Consider the following 22,245-nt stretch of genomic DNA (forward strand, 5'->3'; position numbering starts at 1 on the left):
GTTAGAGTTACCCCAAGATATTTTATGTTGTTTGTAACTACTGTAAAGGGTGATGTTTCATAAATAAGGGAATCTGTGGCTCAGAAATGACCATTGAGAACAACAACAACAAAATTGTATAATTTCTCTTTTTTGTTCAAATATGTCTTTTATTAATTTTTAACTTATTAACAACAAACAGGGCAGCCTTTGCCAAATCTTTTCTGACATTTCATTTTTTTGAAATTAAAGTATAATTAAGTCATTGTGCCCATTTCATTCATTCATATGTATATACATATATATTATTAAAAAAAGGGTGATGTTTCTCTGATTTCCTTCTCAGCCCACCTGTCATCTGTATATAGAAAGACTGATTTTTTTTTGAGTTAACCTTGTATCCTGCTACATTACTGAAGGTGTTTTTCAGTTGTAGGAGTTCTCCAGTAGAATTTTTGGGGTCACTTATGTAAACTATCATATCATCAGCAAATAGTAAGAGTTTGACTTCTTTTCCAATTTGTATCCCTTTGGTCTCCTTTTTGTTGTCTTATTGCTCTAGCTAGAAATTCGAGTACTGTGTTCAATAGATATTGAGAGAGTGGACAGCATTGTCTTGTTCCTGATTTCAGTGGGATTGCTTTGAGTTTTTCTCCATTAGTTTGATGTTGGCTGTTGGGTTACTGTATATCGTCTTTATTATGTTTAGGTATGTCCCTTGTATCCCTATTCTTTCCAAGACCTTTATCCTGAAGGGGTGTTGAATTTTGTGGAAGGTTTTTTCAGCATCTAGCAAGATGATTGTGTGTGTGTGTGTGTGTGTGTGTGTGTGTGTGTGTGTGTGTGTGTGTGTGTTTTCTTTCAGTTTGTTTATATGGTGGGTTACATTGATGGATTTTCGTATTTTGAACCATCCCTGCATCTCTGGGATGAATCCTACTTGGTCATGGTGGATGATTTTTTTTATGTGTTTTGCAATTTGATTTGCCAGTATTTTATTGAGTATTTTTGCATCTATGTTCATGAGGGATATTGGTCTGTAATTGTCTTTCTTAATTGAGTCTTTGTGTGGTTTGCGTATTAGGGTAATTGTAGCCTCATAAGATGAGTTTGTTTGCCGGGCGTTGGTGGCGCACGCCTTTAATCCCAGCACTCGGGAGGCAGAGGCAGGCGGATCTCTGTGAGTTCGAAGCCGGGCTGGACCGACAGCCTCCAAGACAATACAGAGAAACCCTATCTCACAAAAACAAACAAACAAAAACAAAAAACAAAAAAAAGAAGAGTTTGTTTCTTCTGTTTCTATTTTGTGAAATAATTTGAGGAGTATTGGTATTAGATCTTTGGACATCTGGTAGAATTCTGTACTGAATCCATCTGGGCCTGAGCTTTTTGGGGGGGCAGTTGGGAGACTATTGATAACTGTTTCTATTTCCTCAGAGGTTATAGATGTATTTAAGTTGCTTATCTGTTCTTGATTTAATTTTGGTATGTGTAGCTTATCTAGAAAATTGTCCATCTCCTTACAATTTTCCAATTTTGTGGAGTACAGGTTTTCGAAGTATGATCTGATGATTCTCTGGATTTCCTCAGTGTCTGTTGTTATGTCCTCCTTTTTGTTTCTGATTTTGTTAATCTGGATATTCTCTCTCTGCCTTTTGGTTAGTTTGGATAAAGGTTTGTCTGTTTTGTTGAATTTCTCCAAGAACCAACTCTTTGTCTCATTGATTCTTTGTTTCTACTTTATTGATTTCAGCCCTCAATTTGACTATTTCTTGTCATGTACTCCTGGGTGAGTTTGCTTCTTTTTGTTCTAGCACTTTCCGTTGTTCTGTTAATTCACTAGTGTGTGATTTTTCCAGCTTCTTTGTGTAGGCATTTAGTACTATAAACTTTCCTCTCAGCACTGCTTTCATTGTGTCCCATAAGTGCGGGCATGTTGTGAGGTCATTTTCATTACATTTTAAGGAAGTTTTATGTTTCTTTATTTCTTCCTTGACCCAGTGGTGGTTCAGTTGATCATTGTTCAATTTCCATGTGTTTGTGGGCATTCTGATATTAATGTTGCTGTTGAAGTCTAACTGTAAGCTGTGGTGTTCTGATAGGGTATAGGGGTTTATTCCAAATTTTTCTTTGTATCTGCTTTGTTACTGAGTATGTGGTCTGTTTTTGAGAAGGTTCCATGAGATGTTGAAAAAAAAAGTATATTCTTTTGTGTTTGGGTAAAAGGGAGAATATGAATACTTTGTATTGGTATGGATTTTCATTTGTTGATACAAATTTAAGATCAGTTTTGTGATATATATATATATATATCCTCTTGTTTAGGCATTGTGTTTGTATAACTCATTTAAAAATGTAATGTATAATTAAATACAGATTATAGATAGTTACCTATAATAGTCAAAACTAGGTTTTGTGGATAGGCATTGTTTACATTTCTTTTTTATTATGGAATATCTTGTTTTCTCCATCTATGGTTATTGAAAGCTTTGCTGAGTAAAGTAGTCTAGGCTGACATCTGTGGTCCCTTAGTATCTGTATAACCTCTGACCAGGATCTTCTGGCTTTCATTGTTTTCACTGAGAAGTCAGGTATAATTCTGATAGCCTGCTTTTATATGTTACCTGGCCTTTCTCCTTTGTAGCTCTTAATATTCTTTCTTTATTCAGTGTGTTTATTGTTTTGATTATTATATGGTGAGGGAACTTATTTTTTGTCCAGCCTATTTGGTGTTCTGTAAGCCTCTTGTATCTTCATTGGCATGTCCTCCTTTAGGTTGGGGACTGTTTTCTTCTATGATTTTGTTGAATATATCTTCTGTGCCTTTGAGTTGGACTCCTCCTTATTCTATCCCTATTATTCTTAGGTTCTGTCTTCTCATGGTGTCCCAGATTTCCTGCATGTTTTGTGTTAAGGATTTGTTGAATTTAACATTTTCTTTGACTGATGAATCTGTTTCCTCCAAATTATCTTCAATGCCTGAAATTCTCTCTTCCATCTCTTGTATTCTGTTGTTTATGCTTGCATTTGTGGTTCCTGATCATTTAGCAAGATTTTCCATTTCCAGAATTCCCTTTGTTTTTGTTTTCTTTATTGCCTCTATTTCAGATTTCATGTCTTGAATAGTTTTCATTTGATTGCTTTTTCTTTGTTTTTTTGAAGGGGTTTGTTGATATCTTCCAATTTTTTGATTGTCTTTTCCTCTTTTTTTTTCCAGAGACAGGGTTTTTCTGTGGCTTTGGAGGCTGTCTTGGAACTAGCTCTTGTAGACCAGGCTGGCCTCAAACTCACAGAGATCTGCCTGCCTCTACCTCCCGTGTGCTGAGATTAAAGGCGTGCGCCACCAACGCCCGGCTTCCTCCATTTCTTTTAAGAGATTTTTTTCATGTCCTCTTTAAGGGCTTCAGTCATCCTCATATGGTTATATTTAGGTCATTTTCTTCTTCTTCATCTGTGTTGGGATGTTCAGGCCTCGCTGTTGTAGCACACTAGTCTCTAGTGCTGCCGTGTTGCTCTTTGTATTGTTGAGCATGTCCTTACCTGGTTGTCTACGCATCTCTTCCTCTCATAGGTACAGGTGCAGCTTGTGCTGCAGGGCTTCTCTCTTTCTCCAATTGATAGAGTTGGGGGCTGTGGCTCCCTTGACCGCTCCTTCAGGCACAAGTAGATCAGAGCTTCCGGTGATCGCTCCTCCTGGTGGAAGTGGGCCCAGTGCCTAGGTGGTCACTCCTTGAGGTGCCTGTGGGGCTATGGCTCCAGTGGACGCACCTCCCATTGGAGGTATAGCTGGGGCTGAAGTTTCAGTGGTTAATGCAGTAGCAGGGTATCTCCAACTGAGAAATGGCAGTGGATGCTGGCTGGGACACAGGTGATCTTTCCCAGAGGAACTTTTTGTGATAGTTTCCGGAAGCTACTGCTGGAAACCGCTTCTGTCGTTTCACCCAGCGATCACTCCTCCATCGTGGGCCTGAGGCTGGGGCCTCTCTCTGACACTGCTCCCAGGTCTGGAGCTCGTGGCTGCCTTGATGCTACTCTGCACCTGAAGCTTGGGGCCTCCTCTGACAATACCTTGGGCCTCCCTCTCCTGGTACGACTTCTTAACAGTCCAGGCAGGTGTGGTGTAGACAGCAGTGGGAATGCTGGCCCCTCTGAGGTGACAGGGATGTCCTCAGGCACTGTTTACCTGCTCTTGTATCAACAGGGCCTCTGGTAGTGTAGCCCTGGCGCTGACGAGGGTGGGGGGGTGGTGGGAGGTGGGGGGGGTGGTGGGAGGTGGGGGGGGTGGGAGGGTGTCAGCGGCACTTATCTGTGATGCGCTGGTAGTGCAGGCCCAAATGCTGCCGAGGTGGGGGCTGGGGAGCTGGACTTACTTCCTGCTGGTACTCATGCCTTCCTGACAGCAGTGTTTAGGTAGACCAGATACCTGGATGGGGAAGTGGGAGCCACAAAGGCGGGTGACAACAGGAACTGGGGTCCCTCACCCCCTGACTAGGAGCAGGAGGGTGACTAATGCCTGGTAAAGCTCCTGGCAGGGGCCAGCTTTTGCTCATCCTTCAACTAGCGTCCTTCCTAGGACTGAGTAGGCGCTGAGTACCGGCTGGGCAAAGTCACTCTCTGTGCCCTCTAGCTGTGCACATCCAGGGACAGCGGAAGATTTGCTCTAGGTCTCCGAGCGTGCCCCTGTGAGCAGGCCATTAGCAGGAACAGTTATGTTTGCTGTTTCTTGGCAGTAATGAGTGCCTGGACCTGGGGCGGGCGGGGCTGTGGAAGGTATGGAGCACTAGATCGCCTGCTCTCAATCCTGGCACTGGTGCAGTGAGCCCGCAGTTGGCCACACCCTGTCCTCAGAAGGAAAGTGCCCAGTTGCCTTGGTTCTCAAAGGTGTCCCCTACGAGGAGCCAGAGCAGTGGGAGCAGCACTGAGACCCCACAGGTGGGGGCATGCCGGGGTTTCTGGCCAGGAGAGACACCTAAATTAATATCATTGCTCGGTTATCAACGTGATTCCTGGCTACAGCTCCTGCTACAATGGTGGTGTTCAGTGGGGGATGATGGGAGATTTTCCCAGAGGCCAGTCTGGTCAGGGTACCTACCCAGGGGCACTGACTGTGAGCCCGGGGGGACCCGGCCCCTGCCCCCCTTCCTGGGTTGTGGAGCCCTGCGGTGGTGGACGTCGATGGCGGATGTCAGGCTGTTTTGTTTTCCTCTCTGTGCTGTGACTCTGACTCTAGCTTGCTGATTTGTGCTCATCTCAGAATGCAGCCATAAGTTAGTTTGCATCCTCCTCTGAATTTGGAGATGAGTATTAGTCATCTCTTTTAGCCATCTGTAATCTGAAAAAACGCGTTCTTAAATGCCTTTGGAAATCCTTTGCTTAGCTAAGGCACGGCTTTCTGAGGCTTGTGGAATGGGTGTGCTGCGATCCCAGGAAACTTCACCTGGGAGAAAGTTAGAAAAGGGTTTGTAGTGAGCTCCTCTCTGGGACTTTAACTTGAGAATAAATGCCTCCATCCAGACGAAAGAGCAGTTTTGTTTTCCCTCTTGGTTTTTCTGGAACTCCCTTTGGAGACCAGGTTGGCTTCAAACTCAGACATTTTTGCCTGCCTCTGCCTCCTGAGTGCTGGGATTAAAGGCATGCTCCACCTTTTTGCCTAACAGCATAGCCCAGAAGATCCCTGGGTTTGTTTGTTTGTTTGTTTTGTTTTTTTGCTTTGTTTTTCTTTGTTTGCTTTTGAATTTAACTTGTTTTCTGTTGGAAGCACCTGCCTCCAAAGAGCTCTGATTGGGCCATTATTTAAATTGGCTCAATCTCCTGACTTCAAAACAGTAGCAGAGAGGGAAGGCTAAGATATTTGAATCTAAAAATAACAGAAAAACAAGATATTCCTAGTTGGCTAACAAAAAGCCAAGTATAAAGCTGTATTCAAACTGGGGCCTGAATGCAGTTTGCTCGGAGCTCTCAGGCCCTGGCTAGTTCTGGGATCGGACCCAGGGCCTTGAAAAAGCTAGGTGCTCAGCAGACACGCAGCGCTGCAGTCAGGATGCTTTCTTACAGCCGATCCTTTGCTTTGTGTCTGGACCTGGCCCGCTGCACTCGGAAGTCTGTGCCAAGCCACTCTGCATGCGCGGCTGGGTCAGGTGCTGGCATGTGTGGCCCGGAGGTCTGCTTCCTAGTTTCCGGGTGGAGGCACTCTGAGTAGTAAGGCCTAGCAGGACACCTCATGGTGGTTGTCAGTGACGGTCTCCTAAGAAGTCATGAGCACAGAGCCTGGCTGGTGATGACAGCTTTTCCTAGGTTTGATTTCTTTCGAGTCTCCATGGCATGTGCTAGAAAGAGCTGGCTTTGAAGACTTGTTTCTGGCAGTGGGCTTTCTCAGTCACCTCAGAAGTTTCCCTGAGCAAAAAGGACACGCCTTCTCTTAGAAGAGCAGTTAGGCACAGCTGCTCCGGGTCTAAGGTCCCCGCAGCCTCCTCCCGTTTTGAGATTCCCACGATGCTCTGTCCCCCGGCAGGGCTGTGACCCCTTCCCCTCTGCCCTCCAGCAGGATGCACTCTTGGGTGTGATGTCCTCCTCCTCAATGGAGAGTGCCTCTGAAAAATGCAAGCTGGCTTTCCCACGGGTCTCCTGCAGTATCTTGCTCTGGAGCTTCTGCTCCAGGCCCCTTGTCTCAGTCTCTCAGTCGTAAGAACTTTCTGGCTGCCTTCTCTTTGATGTTCCTCCACCGCCTCTTAAAACCACAGGCGTTTAAGTTGACTCGGGTTATGGCTGTTGTTCACATGGAATTTGATTGATCGGCCTCGTTTCTCCAGGGTGATTTTTTAATGGCTCCACTCCCTGGGATTCTGGTTTTCCCACCGGTACTTCAGAAACACCTAAATTTAGCTGCATTTCAATAACTCAGACATCCCTCACTACTCCCCATAATTTCTTTTTCTTTCTGGTCTTTCAAGTGTTCATTGAGGTTTTGAGGGCTATTTCTTGAGATTCTCCATTTCCTGGGGGATGGGCTTTGGGTTTTCTTGTTTCCTGACATCTGGTCTCCACACCCTCCCTGCTTGGCTTCCCTTGGGCCATCGGTCACAAGAGTCCGGTTGGTCACACGGTTTTCCCAGGGCTGTGTCTCATGAGCACTTATCGCCTCCATCTTAGCTGCAGTTAGCCATTAACGGCCGGCCGTGAGGCTGTGACGCTCACACTGCAACCCTTCTGACACACAGTCTCTCGGCTCTGAGCCCTACAGGCTTTCACAGTTTCTTCTCCTGAACACACACAAAGATTCATCGAAACATCTCCTTGCTTCTTACCCCCACCTTCGGTGGTCGTGACGTATTTGGGTCTGGATGCAGAGACCTTTGGGAGAACGAGCTGAGCTCTCTGAGAACAGAATGAACTAGCTGCTTCTTTAGTGACCCATGACCTTCCTTAGAGACGGCACCCAATTAACCAGGTTATCAAACAGTTATTTTGTCCCAAGCCATTCAGGAAAGAGAGCGGCTAACCTGCTGCCACAGACCAGGCCCTCAGGCTGTTCTGGGACCCAACTTCTCAGCCCAAGTGCTTAAAGTATCAAAGAGGAGGGGTTCTAACCACACTTCATGGCCTTAGAGATCATTTTTGTTCAGAGGTCAACGCAATTTGACCTGCAGCAGTTTTTAGGGTTAGAGGAGAGGCTGCTGGGTTCATGTTGTTCCCCTAAGCCAAAACCCAAACAGAAAATGCTTAGCAGGTCCCCCATTTGTCGGAAGTAGTGGAGATGAAAGGAGACATCGTCCAGTTTCCTTTCTAGTGATCTTCACAGGGAGAATTTGGGGCATGAAAAAGAGGTCAGGCCCCCAGTGTGGGCCCCATTCACCATACAGCAAGCACGGCAGGGAGTTCAGTTCTGCTTTCTAGGGCAGAAGGTGTGTCGTCCCGTCCCGTCCCGTCCGTCCGTGTCACACACACACACACACACACACACACACACACACACACACACACACACACCGTCTTGTGAGAGGCTGCAAGAAGCGATGTGAGCAGCTTCAGTGATTTCTCAGCTCTGGTTTAGGTGTTTGGCAGGTGTCTGGTGATTGGCACCATCGACTGGGAAGGCAGCCACTGAATGCTGAGGCAAACTTGGAGCTTGTTTTCCCAGTGAGCAGGCAGTGCTGTCCCGCTTGTCCTGGTGGTCTGTGACTTTCATGGGGTCTTGATGTAGCCTGTGAGTATGAAGCCAAGCAAGGTCAACCGGACCTTGAGCTGCTGGTCCCCCAATCCCAGGCTACTAGCCAGCCCTCTTCTTAAAACCCTAGCAGGCAGGCAGCCCGCCGATTGGAGATTCACTGGGAAGCAGAGGCCTGAACTGGGAAAAGGCATCCAGGAGTGGAGAGGCTGCTGCTGGGAGCCACTCGCTTCCCCTGGTCTCCGGTGACTTAGTGACACATGGGACATCAGAACTACCGAGTCTTTCAATATGGTTTGGAGGCTGTCGAGATGGTGAGCGGGGTGAGCTGCCTGCCACTCGCGCCTAAGAACCTTAGATTCTGGAAGCCATGTAAGGGTGGGAGGGGAGGGCCGTCACGTGCTCATCCCTTCCTTCTCATTAATAATGAAAATGCAAAAGCACACTGTCCCCTACAGTGACACCCGTTTCCCGAGTCTCCTTTGCTTCACATTTTGAATCCTGCATGTTTAAAAGCTAACCACATTCTGTTTTCTGCCAGCTGGAGCATGTAGTTCTTTGTTCTACTGTTGCATATCTTTGTTTCCAAGTCATTGCTGCTTTATGCAGTGAGCTCCAAGGTTTTTTTTGTTTGTTTTTTCTTCAGCATTAGATATGGAACTTGGGACTCTGCACGTCAGGCAAGCACCCTACCACTGAGCTACACTGCCAGTTTGCTCTTCTTCTTTCCCTCCTTCCTTTTTTGGGGGTGGGGTACAGGAAGTGGGGAAGAGACACCTAGGTAGCTCAGGCTGGTCTTGAACTCCTGATCTCACTGTCTCTACACCCCAGGTGCCAGAGTTACACAATTACACACAGGTTTTCCAGAAAGTCTGACTGACTTGCTCAGGCTGGCATTGTGATTCTCCTGCTTCAGTAGATGGGGGTCACAGCTCTGTGTGTCTTAGAGCAAGGTTCCTGGGAGCGTGAATATGCATTCCTTTCTCCAGACACACATTCCTAATAACGGGATCGAGATCCTTGGATGTGTGTGTGATTTTACCAGGAGACAAAAGGTACTTCTAATTATGCTACAATTTATTTTATTTATTTAGTTTTTTTTTTTGAGACAGGTTTTCTCTGTGTAGCTTTGGGGTCTGCCCTGGCACTCACTCTGTAGACTAGGCTGGCCTCGAACTCACAGAGATCCTCCTGCCTCTGCCTCCCAAGTGCTGGGATTAAAGGTATGCACCACCAACGCCCGGCCCTGATGCTACAATTTATAATTGCACCAATAAATATTTTTGTTATCCTGGCAATGCTTGGTACTGTCAGATCCTCATTTGTTACTAATATGACAGGCAATATAGTAGAGTTGGTGGCACCGGGGATGGAGTTGTGTGGTAGAGCCTGTGCTAATACACAAGACCCTCTGGGTTGGGGCCGTCCTCAGCACTCACAAAGTGTCCACTTTCCAGGGCACTGAGAAGTGGGGCGGTTTTGCATTCCAGTCTTGAGAAGTGGCTACCTTACGGTTTTGTCTGTTTCCTTTCGGATTGGTCTGTGTGAGCACAGGCATGTGTGCTTGTGTTTATAGTGTTCATCTCCAGTCAATTATGTTACAATGCCTTCCCCACATTTTACTTGTTGGTTTTTTGTTTTGTTTTTCAGGTTTTTGAGGCAGGGTTTCTCTGTGGAGCTTTGGAGCCTGTCCTGGAACTAGCTCTTGTAGACCAGGCTGGTCTCGAACTAACAGAGATCCGCCTGCCTCTGCCTCCCGAGTGCTGGGATTAAAGGCGTGCACCACCTCCGCCTGTCTTTTATTTCTTGTTTTGAGGCAAGTTTTTGCTACATAGTCCAAGCTGGCTTCAAACTCATCATCTTCCTGACGTTTTTCTTTTTTTTTTTGGCCTTAACCCTATAGTTAGTACTCCCCACAATGGAATTAGCTTGGCTGTGTACTGTCCACGGCATTGTATACCAACATTCCTTCGCTCAGACAATGAGAGCATTTTGCTGTACAAATTTCAGTCCTTGACCCACCTGGAACTGATTCGGGTAACTGCATAATGAGATGAGGCTGTGGTCCAAGCCCTTTAGGGAAATCTTTTGTGATGACCTCAGAAAGAAGTTCCTCTGCGCACAGTTCCAAGTCCTTCGACTCTTCAGTGTCTCTGTCATCCCTGTGCCAACACCATGCTCTTGTTGTCTGTGGTTTTCTTTTTGAGTCAGTCTCGTGGCCCTGGAATTCACTATTGTAGATCAGGCTAGTCTCTGCGTGCTAGGGTGCTGGGGTCAAAGGCGTGTAAGGTGTGCACCACCACACCCAGCGCTTTCTGGGGTTTTTAAACTTTAAAGTTAGGATATGACTTATTCAGATTGGGAGGGGGAGTTGCTGCGGTATTTTCGTATCCACATTGTAGGTTTGTTCTCACTCCTGAACTGCCCTCCTTCAATAGGGCTCTCTGTTAACTGCTATTTGGCAAAGCTGGTCCCTCTGCTGTTATTTCTTATGAGCATTTGGCTCTTCCAAGTGTTCTGAGTGCTGAGTTCGTAATTAGGCAAGAAGCTGAGAGGATTCAGAGTGGATGTGTTCACCTAATTTTCTTGGAAGCTTAGAAACCTGAGGTCCTAATTCCACGATCTGTGTTTTCTTTTCAAGCACTGGCCACATTTGATCAGACATGGTTTTAAACTTGTTTGGTTCATTGTGCTGTTTGTAATCACAAATTTAATTAACATTGAACTTGGACCAGTTCCCAGAGCAGTAATATGAATAATGCCTGACCAGTGAAGCCACAGGAGACTATAATTAGATCTCATGAAATAATGGTCTCAAATTATTTTTAAGTGCTTGTAATTTTTAGTAATACTTAGGCCCAGGCACAAGCAGCCAAAGGAAAACTGAACTGGGGGTGAATCTACTCAGAGAAGGGGCACTTGGCATGTATGTGCTCAGCCTGGGAAACTTTACACTGTTTAATTAAGTAGAGGAATCCGCACAGTGAGAAATAAGGTCACTAGATAAGCTTCTGGCTTCTGTTTCCTGTTCTGGGTGGCTCTGCAATCCACTGAGAATTTCACTGCCCTTACTCCAATTTCCCATTTCCTGTTGATCCCCCCCTTCGTGGGCTGCCAGATAAAAACTCAGTTCATTTGCCGAACAGCTCGGAGCTCCCAGGAAGGGGCAGCTTCCTGAATTACTGTGTAGAGGGCACGGCGGATCTTCTGTAAAATTAAAAGCTGAATCAGTTTCTCTTATACCAGCCTTTAGGTCTACACCCACAAAGCAGGTCGATTCATCCCTGCCTCTGTGCTTCGGCTGCTACAAAGACAGGAGGCACAGCGGCCGCCGCCACAGTGTTGTGGACATGGCAAGAAATTGAGCCGGTGTAGGTGGTGGTTGGGCAGCCACGCTCTCTGGACAGGCAGTCCTGATATGTGATGTGAAGCAAAGGGACGGATTTAGAAAGCTCTCTCGTGCTAAGGATAGGTCCATGTTCCAAGTGACTTGGGCACAGATATAGCACAGAGAAGCGGAAAAACATGCTTTACTACTGTGTTCACTATGGTCAACACCCAACCCTTTTTTAGCTAAGGGACAGGACCGAGGAGGCTGGCCTCGTCCTTCCTTATCACTGCTAATTTTTAAGACTTTTTTTGTAGCCCTGGCTGTCCTGGAACCTGCCCTGTAGACCAGGCTGACCTCAAACTCAAGAGAGTCACCTGTCTCTGCCTCCAAAGTGCTGGGATCGAAGGTGTGTGCCACCACTGCCTGGCTTAAAGCCTTTTAATAAGACATAAACCACAACTAAACAACACAACAAGAAATGGTCTGCCCTGTCTTTGCCTTTTGGATGTGTGACACTGGAGAGTCAAGAATTGCAAATGTCTCTCTTTCAAGGTCACAAAGAAGCAGTTGGTGCAGGGTTGACATTACGGCATCAGGAGAATCTAAGAGGCCACCAGCCTGTTGACTGAGAACAAGATTTGGATGGAGTTCGGCTAGTCCTGTGCCTTTGTGAACGTCAATCCCAGGGAACAGAAACTCAAATGTAGGTTTCTGGGGGTCCTAGCCAGTGTTCTCACACAGTGCCTCATTGTCCGAGGTTGCTGCCCACAGGCTTCCCTGGGGCACAGGTGGCTTGCCCTCCTCATGACTGCCCGAGTCAAGCTCTGCCCCGGCATCCACCAAACACAGCTGGCAGCTCAGAGAAGGCGAAGAGCACACTCGGCTCCAAGGCACTTAGAGCATTAGGGAAGAAAAGCTACAAGCAGGAGAGCAGGCACGGGGCTGGAGAGAACACGGGCCGAAACGTCAGGGGCGGCGGTTAGTTCTGACCCATGGGTCTCAACCCCTTAGGGGCCAAGTGATACTTTCACAGGGGTCACCTAAGACCATCAGAAAACACAGATACTAGCCGGGCGGTGGTGGCGCACGCCTTTAATCCCAGCACTCGGGAGGCAGAGGCAGGCGGATCTTTGTGAGTTCCAGGCCAGGCTGGACCGATAGCCTCCGAAACAATACAGAGAAACCCTGTCTTGTAAAAACCAAAAAAAAAGGAAAAAAAAAAAAAGAAAAAAAAAAAAAAAGAAAACACAGATACTTCCATAGCATTACAGCTATGGAGTGATAATGAAATGAGAATTACCTTGTGGTTCCGGGGTCACCATGACATGAGGAGCTGTGCTAGGTTCGGGGGTCACCATGACATGAGGAGCTGTGCTAGGTTCAGGGGCCACCATGACATGAGGAGCTGTGTTAGGTTCGGGGGTCACCATGACATGAGGAGCTGTGTTAGGTTCGGGGGTCACCATGACATGAGGAGCTGTGCTAGGTTCAGGGGCCACCATGACATGAGGAGCTGTGTTAGGTTCAGGGGTCACCATGACATGAGGAGCTGTGCTAGGTTTGGGGGTCACCATGACATGAGGAGCTGTGCTAGGTTTGGGGGTCACCATGACATGAGGAGCTGTGCTAGGTTCGGGGGTCACCATGACATGAGGAGCTGTGCTAGGTTTGGGGGTCACCATGACATGAGGAGCTGTGCTAGGTTTGGGGGTCACCATGACATGAGGAGCTGTGCTAGGTTCGGGGGTCACCATGACATGAGGAGCTGTGCTAGGTTCGGGGGTCACCATGACATGAGGAGCTGTGCTAGGTTCAGGGGTCACCATGACATGAGGAGCTGTGTTAGGTTCGGGGGTCACCATGACATGAGGAGCTGTGTTAGGTTCAGGGCCACCATGACATGAGGAACTGTGCTAGGTTCAGGGGTCACCATGACATGAGGAGCTGTGCTAGGTTCAGGGCCACCATGACATGAGGAGCTGTGCTACGTTCAGGGCCACCATGACATGAGGAGCTGTGTTAGGTTCAGGGTCACCATGACATGAGGAGCTGTGCTAGGTTCGGGGGTCACCATGACATGAGGAGCTGTGTTAGGTTCAGGGGTCACCATGACATGAGGAGCTGTGTTAGGTTCAGGGCCACCATGACATGAGGAGCTGTGTTAGGTTCGGGGGTCACCATGACATGAGGAGCTGTGTTAGGTTCAGGGCCACCATGACATGAGGAACTGTGCTAGGTTCAGGGGTCACCATGACATGAGGAGCTGTGCTAGGTTCAGGGCCACCATGACATGAGGAGCTGTGCTACGTTCAGGGCCACCATGACATGAGGAGCTGTGTTAGGTTCAGGGTCACCATGACATGAGGAGCTGTGCTAGGTTCGGGGGTCACCATGACATGAGGAGCTGTGTTAGGTTCAGGGGTCGCCATGACATGAGGAGCTGTGTTAGGTTCAGGGGTCACCATGACATGAGGAGCTGTGTTAGGTTCAGGGGTCACCATGACATGAGGAGCTGTGTTAGGTTCAGGGGTCACCATGACATGAGGAGCTGTGCTAGGTTTGGGGGTCACCATGACATGAGGAGCTGTGCTAGGTTCAGGGCCACCATGACATGAGGAGCTGTGCTAGGTTCAGGGCCACCATGACATGAGGAGCTGTGCTAGGTTCAGGGCCACCATAACATGAGGAGCTGTGTTAGGTTCGAGTCGCAGCATCAGGAAGGTGGAGAGCCTCGGCACTAGGGTTAGGCTTTTGCTTCATGTGTATTAGAGAAACAGCCACAGGCCGACAGGGCCGAGGGAAGGCACACAATTCAAAGTTTGGAGTCTAACTGAAGAACAGCAAAGAATGTACCTCAGAGATAAAGACTCTCCATCTGGGATCTGGCCCAGCGCCAGCGGCCAATCTAACAACACAGATGTAGGTAGTGTGAGAGACCAAAGCACCAAAAGAAAATGTTAAATAAAAGGTTCTGCTTTTATTTAAAATAAAATGCATTTATACAGTCTTTAAGTCATGGGTTATTGGACAATACTGGTAAGTCCACCCCTCCTGGCACCCTCTGGGCTCGTGAGCTAGGAGTTTTCTAACTAGCACCAATGCAGACTGTAACAGCGCAACAGACCAGAAAACAGCCAGTCCAGGGGCAGAGGTAAGGACATCGCGGCAAGTCATGACCATCATGAAGGCATTCTTAATTTAGCAGATACTGAAACTGCATATTAATTATACACTTTAAAAGCATTTAATTAATGCAAGGATGCTACATTTAAGCCATTTCCTAGTTGTGAATAGTTTTTAAAAAACTGTACAATTTTATAAAATTTGTGTTTGTACATTAGTTACACAAAATGAATACTTCATAGAACTTTACTTCATATTGTAACACAAAGGTTGCATATTTTAGGCAGATAGTGAATATGCTGGTGAATACTAAGAGTGTTGTAATACAGTTTGGTGTAAAAAATAAACACAAAACAATGTACAACATGCTTATTCAAGGACAAACCCAGTCAAGCACAACAGATCATCAGCGCTTCCTTCAAGGTCAATGACGTCATTGAATAACAAGCATCTATTGCAGACCCGATTTTATATTAGGAGAGGGGTTAATTGGCTACCAGAAGTATGATATTTTAAAAGAGGGCATCAAATGAAACATACATTAAACACATGCATTTTACACGATAAATAGACTTCATATAGGTTATGCTCTGGGTAACTTGGTAGTAGATGGCTTGTTTCTTAGTTTGGCTAGTGTCAATCAGCGACAGCTGGTTCCTGGTCACCCACTACTTCAAATTTCAATTGGTGGCCCGAGGGAACGTTTGGTATTCCACAGTCCACCTATTGCATCACGGCAGCAGATTAATAACCGTGCTTGTTAGTGCACATATTAACCGGTTTGATAAGGCAAAGAGTTTTCATGATAAAATGATAAATTTCAAGCTTACTTTATTAAGCAGCATATATAGGAAACAATAGCTTTAGAGTTAAATATTGTTATGGCTGTGGAGTTTCATTACACAGTTTTCCTATTCACACCCAACCACTGGTGAGTTTGTAGAACATCTCCTCATCTAAACTCTCGTTTTGGTCTTTTGCTCGAGTTGAGAGAAATATGTAACCACCGATGAATTCATGGACCACCTTGCAGTCTACTTCAGTACAGATGAAGGACAACCGGACCTCATCTGCAAACTCCACGGTGACCTGGAACAGAGACAAAGAATCGTCACTGTCCTCAGGAGCTTCTGTAAGTTCATTTCATAGGTGTCCACTGAAATGCTCCCACTCCCCGGATAATTATCCAAGAACAGCAATAATGTCTGTGCATCTAACAGTAAGAAAACTGAAATCTGTGTCATCCCTTCCCCCATTCCTTTAGTTTGCAAGCTCTCAAGGGGTTCAAGCCATTAAGTTCCCGAGTGGTCTCTGGTAATGCAATTAATGAGAATGTCTTTCTTCAGGTCCTGGGAGAAAATCTACTTCCTGTGTTTTATTTAACATTTGCTCCAGTATTTAACCTTTAGGTATTATGTTTAAATATTTCAGAAAGACGGGTTTTTCTGTTAGCAACTGATACAACATAACCAATGTGCCAAGCCAAACACCTGCCAGGTGAGACTGTTTTATATGATGTCCATGCAACCAAGAAAAGGGGCTCCACAGTGGTACATGCAGCAGAGTTCAGAGGCTGAACGCTGAGCCAGTCACTACGGTGCACGGTAACAGCCACACGGTAGGCTCTGAGATGAGGATAAATGCAAACATGTAGTGTCACGCCTGGTCCAGGGGCATGGGACACAACTCTGACTGCTGCTATGGGATGGGACCCACCTAGTATGGAAAGGTAACATCATGCTCTACACTTGGATCCTAAGGGTTGTTTTTTTTACTACTCGTATTTTTAAGGCAGTCTCCTGTAGCCCAGACTGGCCTCTAATGTGCTACGCAGGGGAAGATACCCTTGAACCTCTGCTCCCTCCAAGACGCTCCAACCAACCAGGGCTGCAGGGATGCCAGAAAGTACTCTCTAGTACCTGAGCTACCTATCCCTAGGCTTATTATTTTTTTCTTAAAGTTTTATGAGTACGGGTATTTTGTCTGTATACATGTCTGTGAGACCAGATGGGGGCGTCAGATCCCCTGGAACTGAGTGTGGATGCTGAGAATTGAACCTGGGTCCTTTGGAAGAACAGCAAGTGCTCTTAGCTGCTGAGCCAGCTCTCAACTCCTACTTATTTGTAAACAAACGGAGACTACCCTGTGCAGGGCCTCATTTGGATGAGGCTGGAGTTTTGAAAGCTTGGCTTCCTACCCAGTGGTGGCCTTTGAAAGCTTGTTTGAAGGTTCTAGCATGGGGGCACAGCTGCTCACATACTCTTGGCAGAAAGAAGGCTGTCTTCTCCCACCAACAAGCATGAGAGGCGAAGGGGACACCAGAACTCACTAGCCAGACAAGCCGAATTGGTCCCAGCAGCTAATGGGGGTATCAAATATCAGCCAAACTGCCTCACACAACCCAGTCTCCAGGGTTTGTAAGGCTCTCCCCTTTTGCTCTTCTTAAGTGCGGAGGAACCAATCCGACCCAGTGCATGACCAGCACACCCTCAGCTACGCTCACCATTTTGATTTCCCAGTTGACATTCCACTGCTTCATGTTGCTGAACCGCCATGTTTTGATGGCGTCTCCCGTGCTGGCATCCATCCGAATCAGTCTGTTGTATGCAATCCCAATGAGTTCTTCTCTCTTGCCGCCTTGAAATCTGTAATTTTGAAGAGAAACCCCTCAGAATAGGGGAGGGGGATTTTCCCCAACCCTGAGAACAACCAAACTATTACAGACAGACAGAAATGCAACACTGTGAGTTGTTAATGGCAAACGGACAGCCGAGGACAGACCGTTTTTTAGAGGTTTGCTGCAGAAGAGGTTAGTGTGTCTAAGGAGCTTTGCTTTCCATGTTTAAGATCCGAGTACATGAAGTCGATAAAGAACACCCACAGGTCGCAGCAGCACACTGACCTCGCGATGAAGTGTGTGATGCCGAATTCAGGCAGAGACTGCCAGGCTTGAATGAATCTCATCTTGGCTTCAATCAGACTCATTTGAGCTACATTCTGATGGGCCTCCAATATTCTTGCTGTTATCTAAACACGATCAAGTATTAAGTAATCAGATTATATCTTTTGTGACAGAAACAAGATAGAAAATTTAATTATGTACCCCATAAAATCATACTGAATTGGAATTAAAAATTATCCAAAGCTTTATTTGGGAATTTCAATAAAGCAACAATGTTACTTTCAGTTTTGTGTATCACACAAGCAGCATTATTCCTAGTGTATGACTGCCAGGACTGAGAAATGTTCCAAGTGGACAGACACTGGCGAGCGATGACAAGATAACACATTCAAATGCATATTTAGATGCTGGTTGAAGTTTAGCAACAATATGCACGGGGCTCCAGTCCAGAGACCTGAACACGAAAGGGACAGTGCCATCCATGTGTCTACGGCAGCCAAACAGAACTGAACTAATTTACCTACACGCGTTAGGATGGTGGGGTTAGGGGTCGGGTAGGGGTGGCTTTGAGTATGGATTTAGAATGTTGAATTTCTGTCTCTTTGAAAGTATCTCCACATTCCCAACTTACCAAGTCTCTTACATAGCCTGGCTGTAGATGGCAATGCGAAGAAAGAAAAAGGGAGCAGAAAGAGAAAAAGAAACAAAACAGGTGATCAGGAAAACAGCAATGAAGCAAAGAAAAGGTTGTAGCAGCTGCACCCCAAAATTCCAGCAGAAAACCATGCAGAAAGAAGAGCAAGGTCAACGCAAGAATGAGAATGAAAACGAGGAAGCAGAGGTGACCACCCATTCAAACACGGAGACGTGCAACACCGCAGACGTAAGTGTCACTCAGATTGAAGGCGGAAACTCACAGAAGGAAACAGGCAAGCCCCTCTCTCTCCCCTCACCTGTCAGTTCTTATGGTGAGGGTAAAGCTAATTATTTTAGTAGCAAAACAAAAACTACTCATCAGAAGCCATGACAGCTTTCTGAGGTTTAGTCGGATGACATGGCGCATGCTCAGCTCCTCAGAAGGGAGCTAAGGGTTGCCTTAAGAGCTCATCGGCCACACTGCTCCTTTGTTTGCACAAAAAGGCAGCAGGCCCCAATTACCATCTGCTTTTTGCATCCTTTTTCCTGGAAGGAAAAACAAAAGTTTGCCAAACAGGGCCTTAGGAGCTGTGGCCACACATGTATTACGTCTTTTCAGTTTGGGATGGCAGGGTAATTCTTTTATTTGCAATTAAAAACTCATACCCACTCAAAAGAATCCTAGAAAGTTTAGCTAGAATATGCATAATTGGGGGAAGAAAAGCAGATTAAGTATCAGAGGCTATGCTGATGGAGACTGTGTTGTGGCAGGGTCCCCTGCAGCAAATCATCTTATCTCCTGCCTGGCAGCCAGGGTAGCCATGCAAAGGGGGCAATGGTCAGAGGCTACTCAGACAGGTCTGTGTATTATACTCAGTAAGACTAAAGTCCGGAACAGTCCTTAACCACAGGCCACACACTGCCTTCCTGACACTGATGACAGAACAGAGGATTTTAGGTCACATTTTGTCTACAACTCAAAGACAGGAAACTATCATCTCTGGATACCTGACATCAAAATAATAAACCGCTAAGGTCTGAAAGCATTTGAAGGTAAATGAGTTCATCTGTAGAAACTAGTCTTCTGGCACACAGCTCTTCAGTCAGCCGGCACAGAGCCAGTGCCTCCTACCCCTCCTTTCTAACAGATCTGCATTCCACAAGGCTCCCCGGGCGGCACGTCTGCCATTCCTCACCACTCACTCCCACAGCCCATGACTCCGGGATAAACAATGTCCCTGTGGCGGACACAGCCTTAACCACACACACAGACCATTCCCGGTCAACGTTCTGAACATTTCTGTGGAAAGCGAAACTGTTTCAGATTCATTTAAGAAAACTGTTTAAACTTAAGGAAGGTAACGTTCTGTTTAATCTGGACCTTAATGTTTTAGAATGATCCCTTAAAGATAAAAGCAAAGCTCGATAAAAATGACTTATTTATTTTAGAGGTCTTCTCTGCTCCCTGTCCGATCTGAAGCCTTCCCTTTTATGGCTTGCTGTTCAGTGTAGAGAATCCTGGGGGCTCTCCAGTTGAATTCCCCTGCAGAGGACCTTGTGTGGTCACCAAAGTGCCATTTTCCTGAATAGCAAACCTTTTATGGTATTAATTTCCAGGACAGGAATTCCAAAGAGAGTGAACAAAAGCCATAAATTTTAAGTTAAAATTCATCAAACTTTGTAACTCTGTGTAAGATTTTTTAAGGTTCTATTAGTGTTAAGACATTGATGGAGGGCAAACTATCTCTACCATGTAACATTTTATTAAAAAGCCAGTTAATCTATCTCACCCATACAAGTGTTAAAGATATTCTGGGGAAGTGCTGACATGCTTTTTTGTCCACAGGGAACCAAAGAATTGGGCCCTTTAGGCTGGTTCAGTTCTTGATGGTCCTTTGAGAGTGACCTCCTGGAGTTGTGTAGAATAAACAGGCTCTTGGCACTGCTTCCCAGTATCTATCCCATTAACTTTCTAGAACAGTAACAACCAGTTTAAACTGACCTACGCCAACCCCATTTCCTGTTTTATGTTCTACCAATGCCGGGTAACTTTAAGAGAAGAAAACAGTATTTAAAGCATGTGCATAAAATTATAAAACCAGCCAATTAAGCAGAAGGAGATACCTGCTTGTTCTTATACTTCTTCAGATAGCGAGGGGACACCAGACACTCAGGATTGATGTCCGTTGTGATCTGCTCTGGGATTAGCTGGGGGTCTGGGTTCAGATGCTGCATCTTCAGGAAGGAGAGAATGTTCTGAACCTCTAAGTTGTAAGAACTGTCTGCCATGGTCTTGCCTTTGGAAGCTAACCTGCAGGCTGCCATCCAGTGCGCGTACTGCTTCTCCTGGGGAAAAGAAACACGACGGATGATGCCACATGGTGCTCAGGACCTAGGTATAAGGCAGGGACAGCTGGCCGACTCTCATGGGAGTACAAAGAAAAGTGAGGTTTAATTGGAAAACTTACATTATCACAACGAAGCCAAATTTCATTCATGCCCTCTGCAACCGGAATTAGGAGTTTAATGTTAAATTTTTGGCCCGAAATGTTTACATCTGGGGTAACTTCACATCCTGTAATAATAAATTTAATTATAAAAGTGCATAAAGGAAATCCTAAGCCAACGTAACAGCCTCATTTTGTGAGATCTTATACGCTGAACTCTGCCACAACATTTTAAGAACGCCTCCATGAGGTGGAAGGTGACTGGTGTAGTTTTGGTACTGAAATGACTCTCTAGAGCCAAGATTCAGAAATACATACAGTTATGAACTATGTAAGAATCCAAATGGTCACTTTGGCCTCTGAGTAAATGTTTAAAGTATTAAAGGAAAGAGTAGGTAAAGAGTTCTCTCTTCTTTCCAGGAACATTATTACACACCAACAGTTGCCTTTTGTAGAACAAGGGGGAAGTTGTGTGGTGAAATTAAAACAGATGTGTGGAGACACGCAAATCTGACTGGTTGCTCAAGGTGACTTAGAGTTCATAATTCTGTAACTAGCCCTTAAAAGATACCAAAAACCGAACCATGGATTTTCCTTGACCCATTATCCACATTTTAACTATTCTCTCCCTAAACCCTGTTCTATTCCAACCTCAAATCCCTTTTCTGCCCAGCTGCACCAGCTGAGTTTCTGCTTGGAAGGCTCTTTCTGGCAGCTGGCTGTCTTTGCCCCTCGGCAGGTCTCCTGCAGATGTTCTTTTATTTACTTTGGTGCTCAGGTGGAACAAGACACTCTCGCACACTCTTTACAAGTGAGCTCTACTGGGGTCTCCCTGCATCGTGAGCCAGACCCCATTTACACCATGACATTCACACCCTCGCTCACGGAAGAATAAAAAGCAGAAGCTCTCACCAGCCCCTTCGCGCCGACCACTGCTGCCTAAACCGGCAGTGGTTTCCAAAGCGTGCTGGGAACCGCAGCCCAGGTCTCACACATACCAGACAAACACTCTACTCCTGAATGCCACTCCAGTCCCCGCATGGAGAGGTAAAGACTCCTTCCACCCGAGCCAGCAGGGAGAAACGATGACGTGACAGAGACTACCAAAATGGCAAATGAAGCTAAGTTCCAGCCACAGGCCTGAATGAATAAACGATGCAGCTAGGGGCTGGAGGACACACATGGCCCAGCAGTTAAGGACGCATAAGGATAGCATGCTTGCAAAAGACAGGAATTCAGTTCCCAACTTACTGCCTCTTATTCCAGCTCTGGTGGATTTGATACCCTCTTATAGACTGCCAGGTGCATACACACACACACATGCACACACACACACATGCACACACACACACTCTCTTAAGGAAACTCAAGTTGGCAACTAGGAACCCAGTAGGGACATCCAGTGGATTTGATACCCTCTTATAGACTGCCAGGTGTACACACACACACACACACACACACACGCACGCACGCACGCACGCACGCACGCACGCACGCACGCACGCACGCACGCACGCACGGACACTCTTAAGGAAACTCAAGCTGGCAACTAGGAGCCCAGTAGGGACATCCTGCACTTGCCTCAGGAGCTGGGGGCCAGCAGCGTGAAGACAAGAACTGGATGAGGAGTGGGTGACTGGAGCCACATCCCTAAAGACCCTGC

At 46.3% G+C, this 22,245-nt stretch overlaps 1 protein-coding gene across 6 annotated transcripts in view; it reads right to left on the reverse strand.

Annotated features, from left to right (window-relative positions):
• Positions 1-14,431: 14,431 nt before the first annotated feature.
• The window catches only part of Fermt2 (FERM domain containing kindlin 2), a 66,786-nt gene continuing 58,972 nt past the window's right edge, over positions 14,432-22,245 (reverse strand). For 2 of the 6 annotated variants that reach the window (XM_040735730.1, XM_021222838.2), the window contains 7 exons: positions 20,604-20,710; positions 20,260-20,481; positions 18,658-18,681; positions 18,131-18,151; positions 17,500-17,624; positions 17,101-17,242; positions 14,432-15,686 (listed from right to left, as the gene is read on the reverse strand). In XM_040735730.1, the coding sequence (XP_040591664.1) occupies positions 15,513-15,686; positions 17,101-17,242; positions 17,500-17,624; positions 18,131-18,151; positions 18,658-18,681; positions 20,260-20,481; positions 20,604-20,710 (815 nt within the window). In that variant the 3' untranslated portion in view covers positions 14,432-15,512. The remainder of the gene's footprint in view (positions 15,687-17,100; positions 17,243-17,499; positions 17,625-18,130; positions 18,152-18,657; positions 18,682-20,259; positions 20,482-20,603; positions 20,711-22,245) is intronic. The other 4 variants (XM_013125047.3, XM_005085794.4, XM_013125048.3 and 1 more) reach the window with 2 other exon arrangements.

The sequence above is a fragment of the Mesocricetus auratus genome, unplaced genomic scaffold (assembly GCF_017639785.1).
Source record: "Mesocricetus auratus isolate SY011 unplaced genomic scaffold, BCM_Maur_2.0 Super-Scaffold_100048, whole genome shotgun sequence".
NCBI lineage: Eukaryota > Metazoa > Chordata > Mammalia > Rodentia > Cricetidae > Mesocricetus > Mesocricetus auratus.